The sequence below is a fragment of the Plectropomus leopardus genome, chromosome 13 (assembly GCF_008729295.1).
Source record: "Plectropomus leopardus isolate mb chromosome 13, YSFRI_Pleo_2.0, whole genome shotgun sequence".
Taxonomy (NCBI): Eukaryota; Metazoa; Chordata; class Actinopteri; order Perciformes; family Serranidae; genus Plectropomus; species Plectropomus leopardus.
The window spans coordinates 20,333,529-20,350,894 of NC_056475.1; the positions used below are offsets into that span (position 1 = coordinate 20,333,529).

The 17,366-nt window shown below is 37.9% G+C and overlaps 2 protein-coding genes across 2 annotated transcripts; both read left to right on the forward strand.

Annotated features, from left to right (window-relative positions):
• The first annotated feature begins 4,990 nt into the window (after positions 1 to 4,990).
• Positions 4,991 to 11,147, forward strand: si:ch1073-15f19.2 (T-cell surface protein tactile). The gene is made up of 7 exons (XM_042499345.1): positions 4,991 to 5,152; positions 5,387 to 5,719; positions 6,246 to 6,355; positions 6,536 to 6,692; positions 9,165 to 9,602; positions 10,393 to 10,501; positions 10,690 to 11,147. Exons 1-7 carry the CDS (start codon positions 5,071 to 5,073, stop codon positions 10,841 to 10,843), a joined length of 1,383 nt encoding a protein of 460 aa, XP_042355279.1. The 5' UTR covers positions 4,991 to 5,070; the 3' UTR covers positions 10,844 to 11,147.
• Positions 11,148 to 12,383: 1,236 nt separating this feature from the next.
• On the forward strand, positions 12,384 to 16,932 carry LOC121952688. Its single transcript, XM_042499496.1, has 6 exons — positions 12,384 to 12,475; positions 13,371 to 13,475; positions 13,598 to 13,640; positions 13,840 to 13,964; positions 14,457 to 14,515; positions 15,602 to 16,932. Exons 1-6 carry the CDS (start codon positions 12,469 to 12,471, stop codon positions 16,097 to 16,099), a joined length of 837 nt encoding a protein of 278 aa, XP_042355430.1. The 5' UTR covers positions 12,384 to 12,468; the 3' UTR covers positions 16,100 to 16,932.
• The last annotated feature ends 434 nt before the right edge of the window (positions 16,933 to 17,366 follow it).

Below are 17,366 nucleotides of genomic sequence, written 5' to 3' on the forward strand. Positions count from 1 at the left end.
AAGAGATTTTACTGCATGCTTTTAGTTTGTCCTTAGATAATCAAGGTCTAAAGGTGACATACAACATGTGTGATAACGGATTTTGAATAGGGAGGAAAAGCCTGTCTGGTTGGCCATGACTGATAACATCCTCTGACAAACTCACTAATGATGTATGATAATGTATTCCCCCTAATCCTACCCTGCAGCTGGGTCATTTTTCTTTTCTAGTCTATTATAATTAGAATCACATTCGCAGGCATAGTTTTTGTTCCTTTGTTCATCAGAATGACTGAAGAATGAAAAAAACTGAATAACAAGAGTCTGACTAATTCCCATGTTTCAGGAGGAGATATTCAATTCAGTGCTACCATGAGTAAAAGCATTTGAATAGTATGTTCGCTCATTGATTATAATTAGTTTAGTTACTATTTTACTGCTCAGTTTATTACACTTTCTGGTGTTGCTTTTCATTGTGTAATTTTTTTCTACAAGGTGGGTGAGTGAATGAGTAATGAATAAATTGTTACATTTCTGTTTTTGCTATCCCACCTTACACCCCCATACACTATTCACCATCTGAAACCATTAATTCAGTGGCCCATTGTGTACAGTCCTGACAAGTTATAAAATTCATTTTGTATCCACCACAATGGCTCTCTCAATTTGTCTCTCACTCACTCACTCCAGCTCCCACTCCCGCCAGTCTTGGAAAATTTCCTACTTTCAGAAAGTTTGCTGTTGTTTTAACACTGCTGTAATTGTTTTTGTACCTATTCATTTATTCTTCCAATGAAACACTTTCCTGGGATAACAAGGGAAAGAGGAGTCACATAAAAGGAACAATAAAGAGAGGTGAAAGAGGTGAAAACAATTGTTGTAATAGTGTCATTTTTTTGTATGGCTAAATGTCTTCCACCCAAATAAGGGCAGTTATACAAGACCCTCCAAACAATGTGTCTTACAAAAAAAATGTCTTTTATGTCTACAGTAATAAGAACTGCATCACTTTAGAAATGTTTATATCATACATGTGAAACGTGGAAATGTAACAAATCTGTGGTTTCCAGAAACTTATAAAGCCAGCATTTTCTTCTTGTGACTGGGCTGTTTGCACAGACATCCGCATGCTCCAGAGGATGAAGACTAATGACTTTGTCAATCCCCTGACTGCCTAATTAGCACCATCATCATCAGGTCGACATTTAAATTTGTCCAATACTTTGATTCAAAACTAATTATTCCCTTCAATCTCAGCTGCAATTTCTGTTTGGTATTAGGAAATGTTAGCATGTAAATACGTTAAAATAAGGTGGCAAACCTTAACCTGCTGAATATCTTCATGTTAATGTTGTCATTATAAGTATGTTAGCATAAGGACACTAGCATTTCCCTAAACTCACCAAGCACAGTCGTTAAAAGCTACTACAGTAGTTCAGAGTTAATCAATAATGGTCTTTAAAATGACACAATTACAATATGCACCATACTACAATTTTTACAAACCTATTCACAATCTAAAGTTGCTTTACATGCATATATAAATAGCTACATTTTCAAAATATTAAGTCATTATGGGGACATACTCTCAGAGCACCAGGACAGACATTTTAATTGGCAACGTCGCTAATTAATGCAGCCTCTAGAGGCCATTAGGCTATAAAGTTTTAGCCCTGGTATTACAACTTTACATAAAAACAAAAACAAAATATGCCCACCTTGTCACATTGGTTTTTCAGTCAGAAGGCTTGGAGGGACAAAAGCAGACAAGCTACAAGGACGATATGAGATTGAATTACACCCATCTGGGGGTTTTCAAAAGTGGGGTTTAGGCTTGGGCATCACTGCTGTACTGTTGTATACCAGGGTATTAAGAAATCCCAATGGTACGTTTTCCAATGCCATCATTAAAACAGGCATTCCTCTTTCTATTAAACTTATTGTATGCAGTGCACAGCACGCACCACCCACCAGAGCTCAGTCTTTGGTCTCTACTGGTGGAACAGGCAGCTGAGCTGAAAGAGCTGACACCGGGAAACTCAATGGTAGAGGGAGAAGTTACAGGACCGTAAACAGCCTGCGGCCAGGAAGCAATGGCAGAGAGAGACCGTGGGGAATAATGGCGTGTTTTTTTTTTCTCTAACTTGGTGAATTAAGGATTTATTTTGACCAAACCAGAGCTGGTGATTGCTGGAACAGTGGACTTATAATATACATTCCAGGGGTTTCTATTGTGTATTTATCAGTCTGACATACTTAAAGTACGTAGCACATTCGTCATCAGGGTGTTATCTCTGCATACTTACACCATCACATACCATCTACCCGTGTGAAATATGTAAAAAATAAGATAGTTTTGTGGGGTTCTCTGAATCTACATATAAAATAACACTTTCTAAGCAACAATCTGGGAGGCAAAAAACGAAAGCAGAAAAAAACACAACTGTAAATTGTTCCGGTTATCAATCCCCTCCATAAGAATTTTACACAGAGCTCACACTGCTAAGCTCTGGCAGGACAAATAACGTCAGGTTCCTATAGCACAATCTTCTGACAAAGTAATACTGTAATCATATAACAGCTTGCTCTCTCATCCAAAAGTCCCACACTCCCAGAGTCTTTTAAAGATCATTCAGATCTGGATTACTTAGTTAAAAATAGACAGAAAGCACGTTCATCATCTTTTGTGAGGAGGTTAGAATGTGAAAGTAGTATAGGTTACACTCTTTGTTAGATTTAGCAGCAGCACACTGAAGTAATCTCTCAGGGCTCCGACTGGTTTGTAGTCAGACAATCTGTTCAACATGCCCAAATTTTAATTATACATTTCCTCTAAAAATCACACTCATTCACAGAGATAACACTATGCTCACGGCAAGGCGGAACACTGAATGTGGCTAAATGAGCAGCTAAGGATGTGCAAATGTGTGTCAACACTGGACACACACTCCCTTGAGGTCAGCAGACACACAAACGTACACCTACTCACACACACAAACATCTACACGCAGAGTTGACAATTAAGTGTTCTGGTGCAATATGCTGCAAAAAGTGCAATTTGGTGCAGGTCACAGGGGTATCCAGGAGCCCTCGGGCCCTCAGTGTGGAACTATTAGTGTGTGCGGGAGGTGCAGGGTGCAACGGCAGGTCACAGCACTTTCTTTCCTTCTCATCACACCACAGAAAGCAGAAAGCAGCAGCCTACGGAGAGCAGTAATTCATTTTCTTCATTATTATTTAATTGTGAATGAGAAAAGTTCCTATTTAACGTTTCTGTCTGGAACACTGGGAAGAGATTACAAGCTAAAATAATACTTATTAGCCAAATGCCTTACATTTTGTTCTCATCATTATTCGTGGGCCTCTGAATGAAGTAGTTACGTTCTGCCAGAAATCCTTGAGATTTCCACAACTCCCCGGGGAAGAGATGCTGCCCTTATCAAATGGAGCTATGCAGCAAGGTCCCCTTACACTCTGATAAAACACTGACAGAATACTGATAGAAATCTCCTGTTGGATAGCAGTCGCTCTTCTAAGCCGTAATTTAAGTTATAAAGGTCATACACAGAATATGACTGTAAAGTTATCAATCATCTAAATGCATTGCGAGTCAACGGGGAATATTCATAATGAATGAAGAGGAGAGCTCATAATATGAGAGGGAGAGATGAAAGAACGAAATACTGACAAGCTGTTTGGGAAACAGCATTTTGTGATACCCACAACAGCTGATATTCTTTCTGATTGACTAATGGAATTGCTACCCTAACCTCTGAAAACCATTCATCAAAAATTTATATCAACAGGTTTATCCCTATATCCCTGAAGTGCATTTCTACAAAAATCATCATCTGCCTAATTATCAACATTTTCGTAGCCCATTAGATATCAACAAAGATGTAGCCTTTGGTTAGAAGATTCAAACAGATTTCCCAGTTTATTCTTATGATCTGTGCTAATTGGATGTAGTTACATGAAGCCATCTCTCGCTCTATCTCGTAGCTGCAGACAGACGATTCAGTTCTTTGAAGAATTAATTTATGCATTACAAGTCCAGCGTTGTGACATGATGTCTTACAGGAATAATCTCTAAAGAATAGGGTAAACAAATTATTTAATTGGAGTAATAAGACTCACATTTGCCAGAATTGCCCATTATTTCTGTAATGTTTCCTTTTTATCTCTTTATCCCAGTGCAAGTGTGACAAGCTTTATAGTTAAGCTCTGCTCGAAGACATTAACCACTAACAAGCACAGAGGGCAAAACAATTGGGCTGTCGCCTGAAGGCGGGATAATATCAAGCAATCAATTTATCGCATTTTTCAGACGCATCATCTTTATATATTATATATACACATATATATATGCGAGTTAGTGGCTCACCTTGAAAGGAAGATAAACAAAATGGGGAGATAAGAAGATTTCTGTTTTATTATCTGTTGAGTAGATATTGACCAACAGATGGAGCTAAAAAGAAATGTATGTGCATGAACACAACTAGGACAGGTGTGAGTGCAGTGTGTGTTTGGGATGTGCCTGCAAGAATCTGGTCTTTTGTTTGGTGTATTCTTTTGCTCATAAATCCACTGTGCCAAGTCAAACTTTCATGAGCAAAAAAATTGGTTTGAAACATTTATATAAATAACTTAGGTTAATTTTCAAAATGTGCATATTTAGAATGAATTAATAACAGAGAGGTTTATTCAATAGAACATTAATTAATCTCTCAGTCTCGCTTGTGTTTGTGTGCTCCCTCGGCGTCTTTCTTCCTGGATGATTTAGATCATCAACGATGTAATCTAAAATCAAATGAGTCAACCTCTCTTCGTCTTGTTAGCTTACCAAAAGAATAAATAATGATGAGCACTGCGGAGATTTACATCTGAAAGTATCTGCTTCACACCAGACATTTTGTCACCGCAAAGCTACAGTGCTGCTACATATATGAGTCACTCCAGTGTGGCTTCCTGTGAAGATAGGTCATCCTGTTCTCTGTCTCACAGTCTCTACCCCACTCTTTAACCTCAGTCGTCAGTCTACTCTTTCTGTCTTTGCTGAATCCCTCAATGGATTCAGCCTGATTGATCGTAATGAGTTCGGGGAGCTCAAACATGGCTGGAGGTGCCCTGGGAACAGCCTTCTCTCTCCTGCTCCTTACCTCTATTATACAAGGTAATCCTGGACCACATGCGCTGTTGCTCATATAATATACCAGCGACGGTGGGATATCCACCATGGGTTTGAAATGTGTTTTGGCTTCTGGTGTGACAGGCTGCTTCAGTATAATGCTGTGATTGTATCTGCCTGCATCCCAGTGGAATGCAGTCGGTAATATCAACTTCAAAGTGTAAGTGATTTTATCTCCTCACTTTTCTTGCTTCCAATGCTATCTGATGTGCTTGACAGGGCTCCAGGATGTTGAGGTGTTCCATTATGAAAAGATGGAGGCAGTAGCGGGCCAGAACGTTACCTTACCCTGTGTTGTAAAAGGCAGCGTCGATCTCAAGATTGTCAGTGTGGAATGGCGTAAGGGCCAAGACGAAAAGCTGGCCCTGTACGGCAGAGGCTTTGGTGTCAATATGTTTTGGCCTAATCTCACCATGCAGATTGAGAACACTTCCATGAGCTACTACCTGCAACTTTATGAGGTAGCAAAATGGGACAGTGGACTCTATATTTGTGACATTACAAGTTTCCCAATGGGCTCCATCAGGAGAGAAACAGAGCTAGAGATCAAAGGTAAGATGAGTGCAAAGCCATACCCAAACCAGGCACTGCAGCCGTCACAGGATTTTATATTTGGATAGAGATGTGCAGTAACTTTCTGTCTTATTGTCCAATTCATATATTTCATGTTACTCCTGATTGCATCAGAGCGCCGTGCCTCTGCCAATCTCAGCAGTTATTTACTTCTGAGCAAATGTATGTAATAATTTGCAAGTACACATCTAAGAGCTTTGTTTGCCACTAGGCATTCATTTTCATCCCCCGATTTGGCCTATTTTTTATCCCACATCAGTCATTTAGTTATCAAGTAACACAGCCATAATACACCCTTTCCTCCTTTTCATCTAACTGAAGGGGGTGTTATGAGCAAAACAGAGGCAGCCAACAATTACTGAAAGGTGTTTGTTCATGTGTACTGCATCTGACGGTAATCTTTTGCGGATAGGAGTCATATCCTGTATTCCTTTTACAGCAGATGTATTACATAAGCATTCTTGTGTTGTCAATCCAAATTAAACTCCCATTTTCTCTCTATTAGATGATGTTACAATAATGTGTGATGTGAACAGCACCGTCGAGGTCCACGCCGGAGAAAATGTCACCATTCAGTGCAGAGCGTTCTCTGATGTACAGTATAAGTGGACCAAGGTAACTGATGGGGGGGGGGGGGGACTGTTAATCAGCCTATTTCTGCCCGCACAATGAATTTCACTTCATTCATCGAACATCAAGATGATCTGATTACCTCTGACATAAAAACCTACAGTGCAAAAACATCTCCTCAATATGAAAGGTATTTATATGCTACATAATCTTGTTTTGCCCTAGAACAAGACGCTGGTGTCAGAGAATGAATCTCTGGTGCTCCGGTGTGTGACTGATGCTCACACCGGGGTTTATACACTGACTGTCAACACAGGAAACAAAAGTCTGCATAAAGAGTTTATCATCACTGTGCTAACAGCAACTACAAGCTTGAGGACAGGTGAGCCTCTCGATTTCCTCTGCCGCTGTTTCTCTCTTTGTGCCGCACTCAATTTCAGCATTTCCTCAGGGCTGGATTAACAATCTAGTAGAGGGCCCAAGAGACTGAGTGACTTAATAAACTGCACTGGACCAGAGAGCTGATACTTGACTTTTGTTATTATACTGTAGCTCGCTCAATTTTAATTTTTAATTAGCTGAAAGGAAAGGGAGAGATTCAAAGGATTTTCAGGCTGCCAGCAATGTTATGAGAACGCACCAGTAACCGAATAAATTGGGAACTGCAAAACTTTAAGAGTGAAACTCGCAATTATTTGCTGCTTGCCCCGCGGGATTAGGGTAAATACTGAACCAAGCTTAACTTTATTCACAGTTTTAAATTGTAAAACAACCAAACTGCATGTTGTCTGCCCCCACTGGTGATAAAGAGCTTGGTATAGTGCTGTCAGTGGGCTGTGCTTAGTGGGAGAATAATCCCCGGCTGTCTACTTTTCTCTTCCTGTGTACATGTTTCTCACAAGAATTTCAATATGTAACGAAAGAAAAAAGAAACATAAACCACACAGACATGAGAAGTCACTTCCTGCTCTTCCTCTCTGTCAAACCACTGGAACAAACAAACTCAACAGTTTCTCTGAATCTTCACATGGGGTGAGAGCACAATCTGTTGGACATACTGGAGTAGTACAGCCCAAATAAAAGGTTGAAAAATACAGAACAAAGCTGCTTGAAACGGACACAGCGTTGCATGAGATCACATCGCCTTGCAGCATCGGATTGCATTTATTATGCTTCTCAGTTGTGTCTCATTGGGAGACTCGAGCTGAGATTAATAATGGATCTGACCGGGTGTATGTACGGAGGGATGCAGGATAGAAAGCAAATAGTTGAAAACAATGGACACACAACGGATTAAGAATAGGACGTACTGTGGAATTTGCAATTCATGCCCACACCTTTGCCTCAGGAGACTGTGCCCGTGGCTTCACGGTTCAGGTTCTTGAATGAGCTCTTTTCCTTATTTTACCCACTGATTATGCAAGGAGTGCTCATAAATGCCAACGCGGCCCATGTTTTAATGATGTATAACTGTGCACTGGGTATTTTAAAAGTTTTGTAGTGCATTACTTAGAGTTCCTACTTTGAATTCAACTTTCCAATGTGAAACTCGTTAGCGAACAGTTCAATATTTTGGGAAATATGTATAGGAAATCGTATAGGAAAAGTGCAAAAACAGCTAATTCTGCTTTACAGGAGTTAAGTGCCTAACTATTTCTTAGCTAGGCCAGTTGCCAGGCAACCGTTAGAGACTCCAGGAAGTTAGTGCACCTGGTGAAGAAAGGCCATTCTAATCACAACTGTAAAACCTCAACTTGTCAGTTTCACGTTTCTTATTGTTCAGATTGAATAAACTAGACATAAACTTTGGAGGTGCTCGTATTATCTTTGGACAGAGCCAGGCTATGGAAGCAAACAAGACACAAAAATATTTTATTTTTTTAACAATCACTAAATATTTAATATTGAAATTTAAATACACTGAATTCATAGCATAGGATTTTTTTTATTTGAAAACAATTTATCTTTATGTAGTTATTCTAAATTCACCTCCTTGACATAAAAATCTGATGTTTCTTGATTTGCAATTTCAAAATCTGAATTTGAATATTTTTTTTAATGTTCATGAATTCAGGTCCAAACTTTCGGAATTTAAAAAAATAGGTTCAGGTTCAGCTAAAATTTGACTTTTGAAATTAAGATCCAAAAATTCAAGTCGTAAGAAAAATCAAAATCAGCTTTTGAAATTGCTAATCAAGAATAAATTAATTTCAAAAAGGCGAATTCAGAAAAAAATAATTCAGAGACAGGGTTTTTCAAAGTGAAGATTTCAATGCTATGTATTTAAATTTCAATATATTATTTATTTATATTATATTCTTATTTGGTTCCACACCAAGCTAACTGTTAGCCTCTGTTTCCATATTTAATCAGGGTTGGATATTAGCACCAGCCACCAGTCAAATGCTGGTAAAATATACAAGTGGCTGCTAGATTTGCTCTCCTTACAAAAAAAAAAATCTTTTATTGAGCAGCTGGTAAATTTTGAAATCCACTAGCTACACTGACCAGTGGGCAAAAAAGTTCATTTCATTGGTCTTAACACTAAGCTTACTGTACAGATATGAGTGGCGATATATCATATAGCTCTTGGTAAGAAGGCAATTAATTGTATTTTCCAAAACAATGAACTATCCTGCTAACTTGAATGTCGCTAACATGTAAAGATTTATATGTGATGGAAAAGCTGCAGTCTTTATCAATGTGCATTTTCCCAGGTATTTCTTTTATAGCAAGTGAGCACTCTGGAGCTCCAAGACAGTCTGTTTCTGATGCAGTGACAACATCAAAACAGTACAGTACATTGCTGCTTACAGCATATTTACTGAAGATGTATTTTTTTTGCTACTTTCAGATCTCATGACAGTGCCACCATGGTCTCATGTAACCAAGGAAGGTTTGATAAAAACAACAGACAGTAACCTCACCACATCACCAACCACTGGGCTTTCAACCACTGACACCAATGTAACTTGGACCATGAGTATGGACACTGACCGAACAGATGATCATCTAAACCAAAGCAATGTCACAGCTGGAGAGCAAATAACCTCTTCAACAAATTCTACACCTATCAGTGTCACATCATCCCGTGCCACTAACACTGACCCACAGCACCTCAGCAACTCCACTGATCAGGAGAACACATCCAGCAATCAATCCACAACATTTAGTTACACAAATACGGAGGTCAGATCAACACAGGAGACAAGAAATGAGTCCATGGGCGGCAATCCGGGTGCAACCCCTACTCTGAGTACTGGAAATACAACCGCAGTCATTGAGAATGAAGGTAATAATTACCTCATATTTTACAGTTAATTTGATCCGTGTTGTCAAATACTTGTTTTGCTTTCTCTCTCTCTAATGAATGCAATAGTTCAAGTAGATAAAAGTATCTGTGGCCATTATTTACCATGAAAAAAAAGTTTATGGAAGAACAAAAATGAAAAGCAATGCATTTAAAGTCTTTGTGTGAGTCCCTGAATCATCCAACATCCCTTTGTTTGCCTGTAATTCTCTTTTTGGTGATGCTCTCAGATTGTGTTGTGCACATTATTTGCTCTGGGGTCTGCCAACAGTGTGGTTAGCTTTGTTTGTGGCTATCGAGGTGAGGCGAGCTGCCGCACTGCCTGAAAGTAAACAATAAAAATTGTTTAAAAGCAGCAAATAACTTCAGACAACAGAGCTAAATGCTCAACAGACAAGGCCTCTTTAAAAACACTACAGATGAATACCAGCTGCAGCTTCTCTGCCTCCACCATCTGCATCTTCATCACATGTGGAGGCTTTCAGTTTCAGATTTCAGTTTTCCAGCCTCAGGCTAGATGCCTTTTCAAGGTGGAAATCTTGTTTAAGTGAGTTTCAACTTCTGAGTGCAACCAGCCGAAGTGGAGGACAGCAAGATGCTCTTTCCTGCCTTAGGGCAAAAAAAAGTTTTGCAGCTTTACATTTATTATCAATATTTGTTAGAGTCTGCTGGATTTCACCAGAGTAGGCTGATCAATATCTTAGAAACACATCTTTAGTTTGCTGCTGTCCTCTAAAATGACAGTTTTCCACTTTCTGAATTTGCTTCCCAGATACTGGTGTTGCACGGAGTCATCTTTTGTTGGTGTTAATCATCGTTCCAATCCTGGTATTGATTGTTGCCGCTGCCTTTCTCTACAGGAGACGAATTATGAAGGGGAGGTAAAACTCTCATTATCTATCCATGCAACCATCCTCTACACCTGCCCGTGCTTACTCAGGGTCATGCACCGGGTGAACCTGAGATCTCTCCCCTTTTATAAATAGATGCACATGATCTGTAACACCTGCATGTTATCTGTCTAACTTTCCAGCAATGCCAACAGTCAATATTTGTGCTCTCTCTGTAGGATGGATCTACCGCCTCCGTTTAAACCCCCTCCTCCTCCAGTCAAGTACACATCTGCAAGACACTTTGAGATTTCTTCACAGCCTTTCCCCATTTCACGGTGTAACTCTGTGACAGAATTGAGGGATATGAAACAAATGTTTATAAATATATAATGTCTATTAGATTGCACAATGAGAGCACGCAGTAATCGCAGGGACATAAGCTATATCCTTTGTTGCATGCAGAACTATAGAGTGTCTTACTTGCAGTTGTGGTCAGTTTCAAAGTGCACTTATAGCTCAGTTGGAGGCAGGCAAATGTACAAATGCAGGCTGTGTGTATATCTAAAGAGGGTGTGGTGGTTTTTATGCTATTGTGTTTAAAATGTTCTGTTTTACTTTGTGGATTAAATGTATCAAATTTCACCGTAAAGTTTGTGACATTTAGAAATAAAAGCTACTTTGATTTGACTCTGAACTGACGTTGAGTTATGACACCGCAGGTGTTGTTTACTTTCTTTTTTATGACAGTCTTGTAATATTGTGTATTCAGTGTGCCTCACGCAGCAGTAAACAAGCATTCTATTTGCATAGAAACAAAACTGTCGGGACGATGTGGCTGATTTACTTCCTTTTAAATAATTCTTGCTTTCATCTGTGATTTAGCATTTCTTGCCCAGAGGCCCAAATGGCTCCCTCTTATGTAAGCCTTTAGTAGTGATGCTGTCAAACGGACTGACAGCTCCACATCAGAAGACCACAATTGTCCACATCTACCACAAAGTAACACGAGAGTTTACAAAGTGGCACTAAAACCACAAACCACATTGGCTAAATGGCTAACAACCACTGGATACATCATACACACGTAGGAAATGGGTGCTGGAAACGTTAATAATAAAGCTTATTTTAGTTTTTGCTGGTTTTACATTTCAGTTTATGTATGTTGATTATTTCTTTAATAATTTACTTTCAATTTTGTTTGCAGACTGAACTAAGTGGATTATTATTTTATTTTATTTTACTTTTTTAGCTAAATACTTGTGCATTTAGCTAATCTGACAAACCTTCCAAAACTACATTTTTCCCCCTTCTGATTTTCTGACCACAGTTGCAAAACCACATGTACACACACGAATTGTGTGCATGCAAGATCTATGTTCTTGATATACTCTGAGGCCCCGCGCACACAGACAGACCATATAGTATATGAAGCTCTATTTTACTGTACTCAAACCAAATCTACATGTGTGCTTGTTATTTGGGACACTGTGGGCGCTCGCTTGCTTACAGGGAACTAAAAAGGTGGTCACCACGAATGTAGCGATGTATTTGAAGACCTGGTTTTTTTTTTATATATTTTGAAATTCTTATCTGACAAGTAAACTGAGTGAAATTTTTCTGGCTTTTTGGGGCAAATGATTTTTGTTGTTGTTGTTGTTATTTGTACCTGTCTGTGCTGACTTAAAAATTTACAACTGTGTGAACTTATATCAAAGTAACTAACATATTTACGAACTGCTGTCATCTTTATATAGTGATATGGTGACCTATTTGAGATCGTCTCATATCTCACAATAGGATTGTGACTGGGTGCCTCAGAATGAGGTTACATTGCTTCCTGTTTGTAACTGAAGAGCAGCCAGTTTTCAAAGCACTGTGACGAGAGAGAGGAAACTAAGGCAAAGTAAAAATAGACTACAGTGTAGCACACCTCACTGACTAAACACTGTGATGCCCTGTAGCCCGACAGCAATCGTGTCGGACAGACAACCCGGTTTTTTCAAGTCGGCTGGAATATGTCAGGTAGGGTCAGAACAACTTTTGAAACTTTAAAATTAGATTTATATTTTAAAAAAAACTGTATCTAATATTGCTACATATCTCTGTAAATATCACCTTTACTACAAAAACAGGAAAAGCTAAATCATTTCTAAAGCATCTATCACACAGAATATGGCAAAACAAAAGGTCAAATAAAACAATAACTTGATAATCACAGCTTATGTATGTGATGGTATCTTGCTCATCATTGTTGGTGTATTGCTTAAAATAATTCATTATTCATCTACATGTAAACTTCTTTTGTTGAAGTCACCTTATGTATGGTTATTGTACCATGTGCAGAACACTTGATTTCCAAAACACTTGTTTTTTTAAACACTTTCTAGAGCAATTCTGATAAACACAACTGTGGTTACAGTTAGCAGAATGATTTCCTGTGAAATTCAAAAGTATTGTTTAACTGAAATTGGTACATACATACAATACATATTTCCATTTTCTTTTTAAATCACCATTTAGCCACTCTATTATTTTTTAAAAAATCTTAAAATATTCCATATTCAGTTGTGCATAGTAGATACACGTGTTTTGACTTACATTACCAATTTCAGAATGGCCAAACATATTTCAATGGCTGCATCTTCCTCTGTTTTTCCTCAAATTTTTCACACTAAAGCTCAGGGATTTAAACTGTTCACTATTGTTGAAGCATTTTACTTCAACTTTGTTTTTCACCAGTGCACAAGCGATGACGCATTCTAAATATGTTTCATCTTTTCTGTTTGTTACTGAGATGTAAAGAGGGAAATTCCAAACAATATTGGTGATAGCTGATGAAACCCGTCATTTTTTGATTCCCAGGAAAAGAAGTTTAACAGTTTGAGATGTTAATAGCCAGTTTGTATTTGTCTTTTAGATTGCCCTGAGTTTATGGGGCTGGTGCTGTTAGCTCTGGCCTTGTTGATCTCTCTGTGTTTCAATGTCATCTTCTGCATCAGACGCAAAACCACTTTGTGCAGAGGTATGGTAAAAAGTAGTTTTTTTGTTTGTTTTTTTAAAATGTTGTCACGACTGATTCTAAACCTCTCTGCTATTACAAGGACAACAGGGCATACGTAAATTGCAATTATGTTGTTCTCACAGACAAAGACGAGTGCTGCTTCACACATATTTATACAGGAGAAAGGTATGCTTTTTATCTATTTTTTCAATGTGACTTACACATATTATGTGTATATGTCAGCCCAGTATTATTTAGTCGGATACATCTCAATTTGTAATAAGTAATGCAAGGTATTCAACATTTCCATTTTCTTTCTTATCTACAAAATGACATCCTATTGTAGAAATACATTGTGAAATTGTTCCTCCATTTCTTGTTGAAGCCCGTCACAGGATGAAGGGCATTATTTTCATAACCTCAGTCATAATGAGCAGCAGGAAAATCCCCGAGATCGTCATGAGGAACAGGAAAATCCAATCTACGGCAACATCAGCTCAGACAGAAGAGGTGAGCGCGTGCCTGCATTTTGTCACCTTTTTAAAAACTAACAGGAAGTCATTGCATTTTTCTTAGAATGATAATCTAACATAAAATTATTTTCATAAGTATGTGGTTTTGCTACTCGATATTGATTTTTAAATAATAATTATAATGCAACTTTTTTCTTTTCTGTATTTGTAGACTGTATATTTTTCAAAATGCCACGTGACACGTTTTAAGACATTCATATTGTGTAAAGAAACAAGCTAAAAGTTTGGATCAATTTCACGGAGGTTACGCTTGATGCATAAAAATGCATTTAAATAAAGCTGTACTTTGCTTCCACACAATATTTAAATTCCTATAGATTTCCGGCAATAAGCTGCGTTGTTTGTGGTGATTTAGTCAGCAGACGAGCCTATAAAAATTTCAGTTCTTCTCTTTGCTCATTCATGTCATTTACAGGCTAACAGAATTTAAAATTTACAAATTACTAAATCATGCATTTCATTTGCTCAGACTCAGTAGAGGCTTGCTATGAGATGATGACCATGCACCACACAAGAGATCGTATGAAGGTAATTGCTACAACTGTACGTGTGTGCATAAATTTATAGGTGGCTTTTTGTGTATATGCTGTTCGAGCAAGGATGACAGCGAGGGGTACTCCTGATCCTATATGATTGACCAAAATCTAGGTTTACCTTTTGTTTTGGTTATTTTAAATACCCTATAAGGGACAGGCTTTGGAAATTAGCAGTAGCTATAAATGAAGTGATATATTGTATTGGATGATTGCCTTGCAATTCTCCATGCATAACGTATTTGTCCCTATTAAAACATTATTAAACATTAATGATAAGAGTCAGACTAGCATTATAGGCAGTACAATATCTTTCTGGAAGTTTGTTTTTGTGGATGTGGTTCTTACACACATATTTTTAATTGTTTTCTATATGTGATGTTGCTACATACTCTTTAATGTATATTTTATTTTACATTTGATAGCACATGTATTACATTGTCATTGTCAGGCATTATTGAAAAAACGTTACTATGCCTCTGTGCTCTGTGGTGCAGGGTTAATTTTTTTATGTTATTAATTTTCACTGATTATTCCAGGCTAGCCCATGTGATTTTTCCTTCAATGCATGTTGGGATAATTAAATTGTTAACCTTCTCTAAAGCTTTGTATCTCAAATACGGAGGATGAAATGTAGCGAATATGCACTAAAGCAAAATTGTCTTGGTGAGTTGATTGCCTAATATGATAATCATATTCAAAACTAACTGATTGAATACAATTTGTAAAGGCTGGTACTCTAGTATGTTTGTTGTTAGTCGCACTAACACCACATTCTTCAGATGGAAAGTACTTTGCTTAAAAATACACACGCAAACCAGTTTAAACCTACGCTGCTAGATTTGCTTTCAAAACGGAAGGCAAGCAACACCAGAGACATTGTGGTCAATGAAACTGTGAGCCAATGAACACAATTACGCACAACATGTCCTAAAAATAAATTTGACTTTGAGAAATACAGGAGAACGTACAGCCACAAGATATTTTATATATCTAAACAAATGCTGAAGTTTTTTTTGTTTATCAATATAAACAATACAGCAATTTACTAGCCCATGTTGTCTCTATTGTATAAAACCAGTGTTTGGAGTCTGACCTGAATTATGCCTCGTTGGATCTAAAGACGGCAAAGAAACGCATGAAGAAGAATCGTCATCAGCAAGGCCACGGTCAAGGGCGAAACGAACTTCAAGATGAGCTGCCGGGCTACCTCACAACCCCACCGAATGCTTTCTTGGAGGTGGAAGTGGACATGGATGCACACCTTCCTTCAAGAGACACCAGCGCCATGGTGTCACACAGCAGTATCTACCTGAACAGTCAACAGATAGCCCAGGAGACAGAGGAGATGGAAAGAGAAAGGGGCATAAACATGGAGAGGGAGAACATGGGTTGGGAGGGAATACGAAGGAGGGAGGATGGGCAAAGTAGAGAGTGGAAAGAAGAGCAAGCGAGTGAGGGAAGAGAAGTTAGACAAAATGGTAGTGTATGCACACAGCTTCCAGAGACAGAGGCCATTCAGACTGGCCCAGATCATCTCATCAGAACCTTTAGCTTTGATATTGGACAACAAGATTAGACAGACATCATATTAAAGGTATTTCCAACCTCAACCCAGTATTCCCATGTTTTTGTATCTAAGTGAATAATGGGGAAAAACAATTTTGAAATTGGTCCAGCATTGAGCAAGAGGGCTGCAGCCAGCAGCCTCGAAACAGGCTGCAATGTAACCAGTATGGGCATGTGCACAATATCAGTGTACATCCACAACATGTACTTGTTTTGCCACTTAGAGGCTCAGATTATTATTCTTAATGTCTGACAAAATTTTGTAAGGATCCCTTAAGAGATAGACTTTTTTGTTTTAAAAAAAGAGTCCCACAATCGCTATTGCAAAATCTACCAAACAGACTAGTAATTTTGTCCAAGGGTGCACAATAATATCTGCATGTCATCTGTATCAGCAGATATTGGCTTTAAAGTGGAACTTCAGAATTGACAAATATGCTGATATCTGCCAATATTACAAACTTTTTTTTAATTGGAAAAGTGAACATGGACAAAACATCAGCCCAAAGTTCTTTTTTCTTATTTTGCATAAAGAATTAATATCACATACATTAAAAAAGCATTGCATTTTACATCTCCATCTCTATCTGCATAATCTGATGTTAATTCCACTACAGAAGAGGCTTGATCACTAAAATTAGGCGGGGGAAAAATTGAATATATTGGCATATTGAATATCGGCAAAAACATAAATATCTATTTTATCCTCATAAAAGAACTTTTCATTCAGTAAACAAAAAAAAATTAACTCACAAAAAACATGTTGGATGTTTTTTTTACTGTTTCAACAATCACTAATTCTGACTTGGTTGAAAGAAACCCTCAATTCACCAAATTCAATGTGAAAATATGCTGGCCCCATACATGCTTAAATTACTGTTTATTTAAATGAAGTATAGTGAATTTGATGATAGTGATTTTGGGGTTATTTCTGGTTAAACAAAAAGGATCTTATTTTTTTTAAAAAGTCTGTCTCTGTAGGCATCTTTTCCATAATGTTGTCAGACACCTAAAATAATAATCAAAGTCTGACAGTGGCAAAAACAAAAACTCTGAGTTGACGGTTCATGTTCCCTGAATGGTTACATGGCAGCCTGTTTCACAGCTGCCGGCTGCAGCCCTCTTGCTAAATTATGGACTTACTTCAAAAACTGTTGGTACCATAAGTTACTTAGACAAAAAAAATGAGAGAAAATTTGGTCTTGATTGAAAAAAATGCAGAATTTACCCTTTAAGCCTTTTGTTTTAAACTGCTCAAAACTGCATGTCACCTAAAA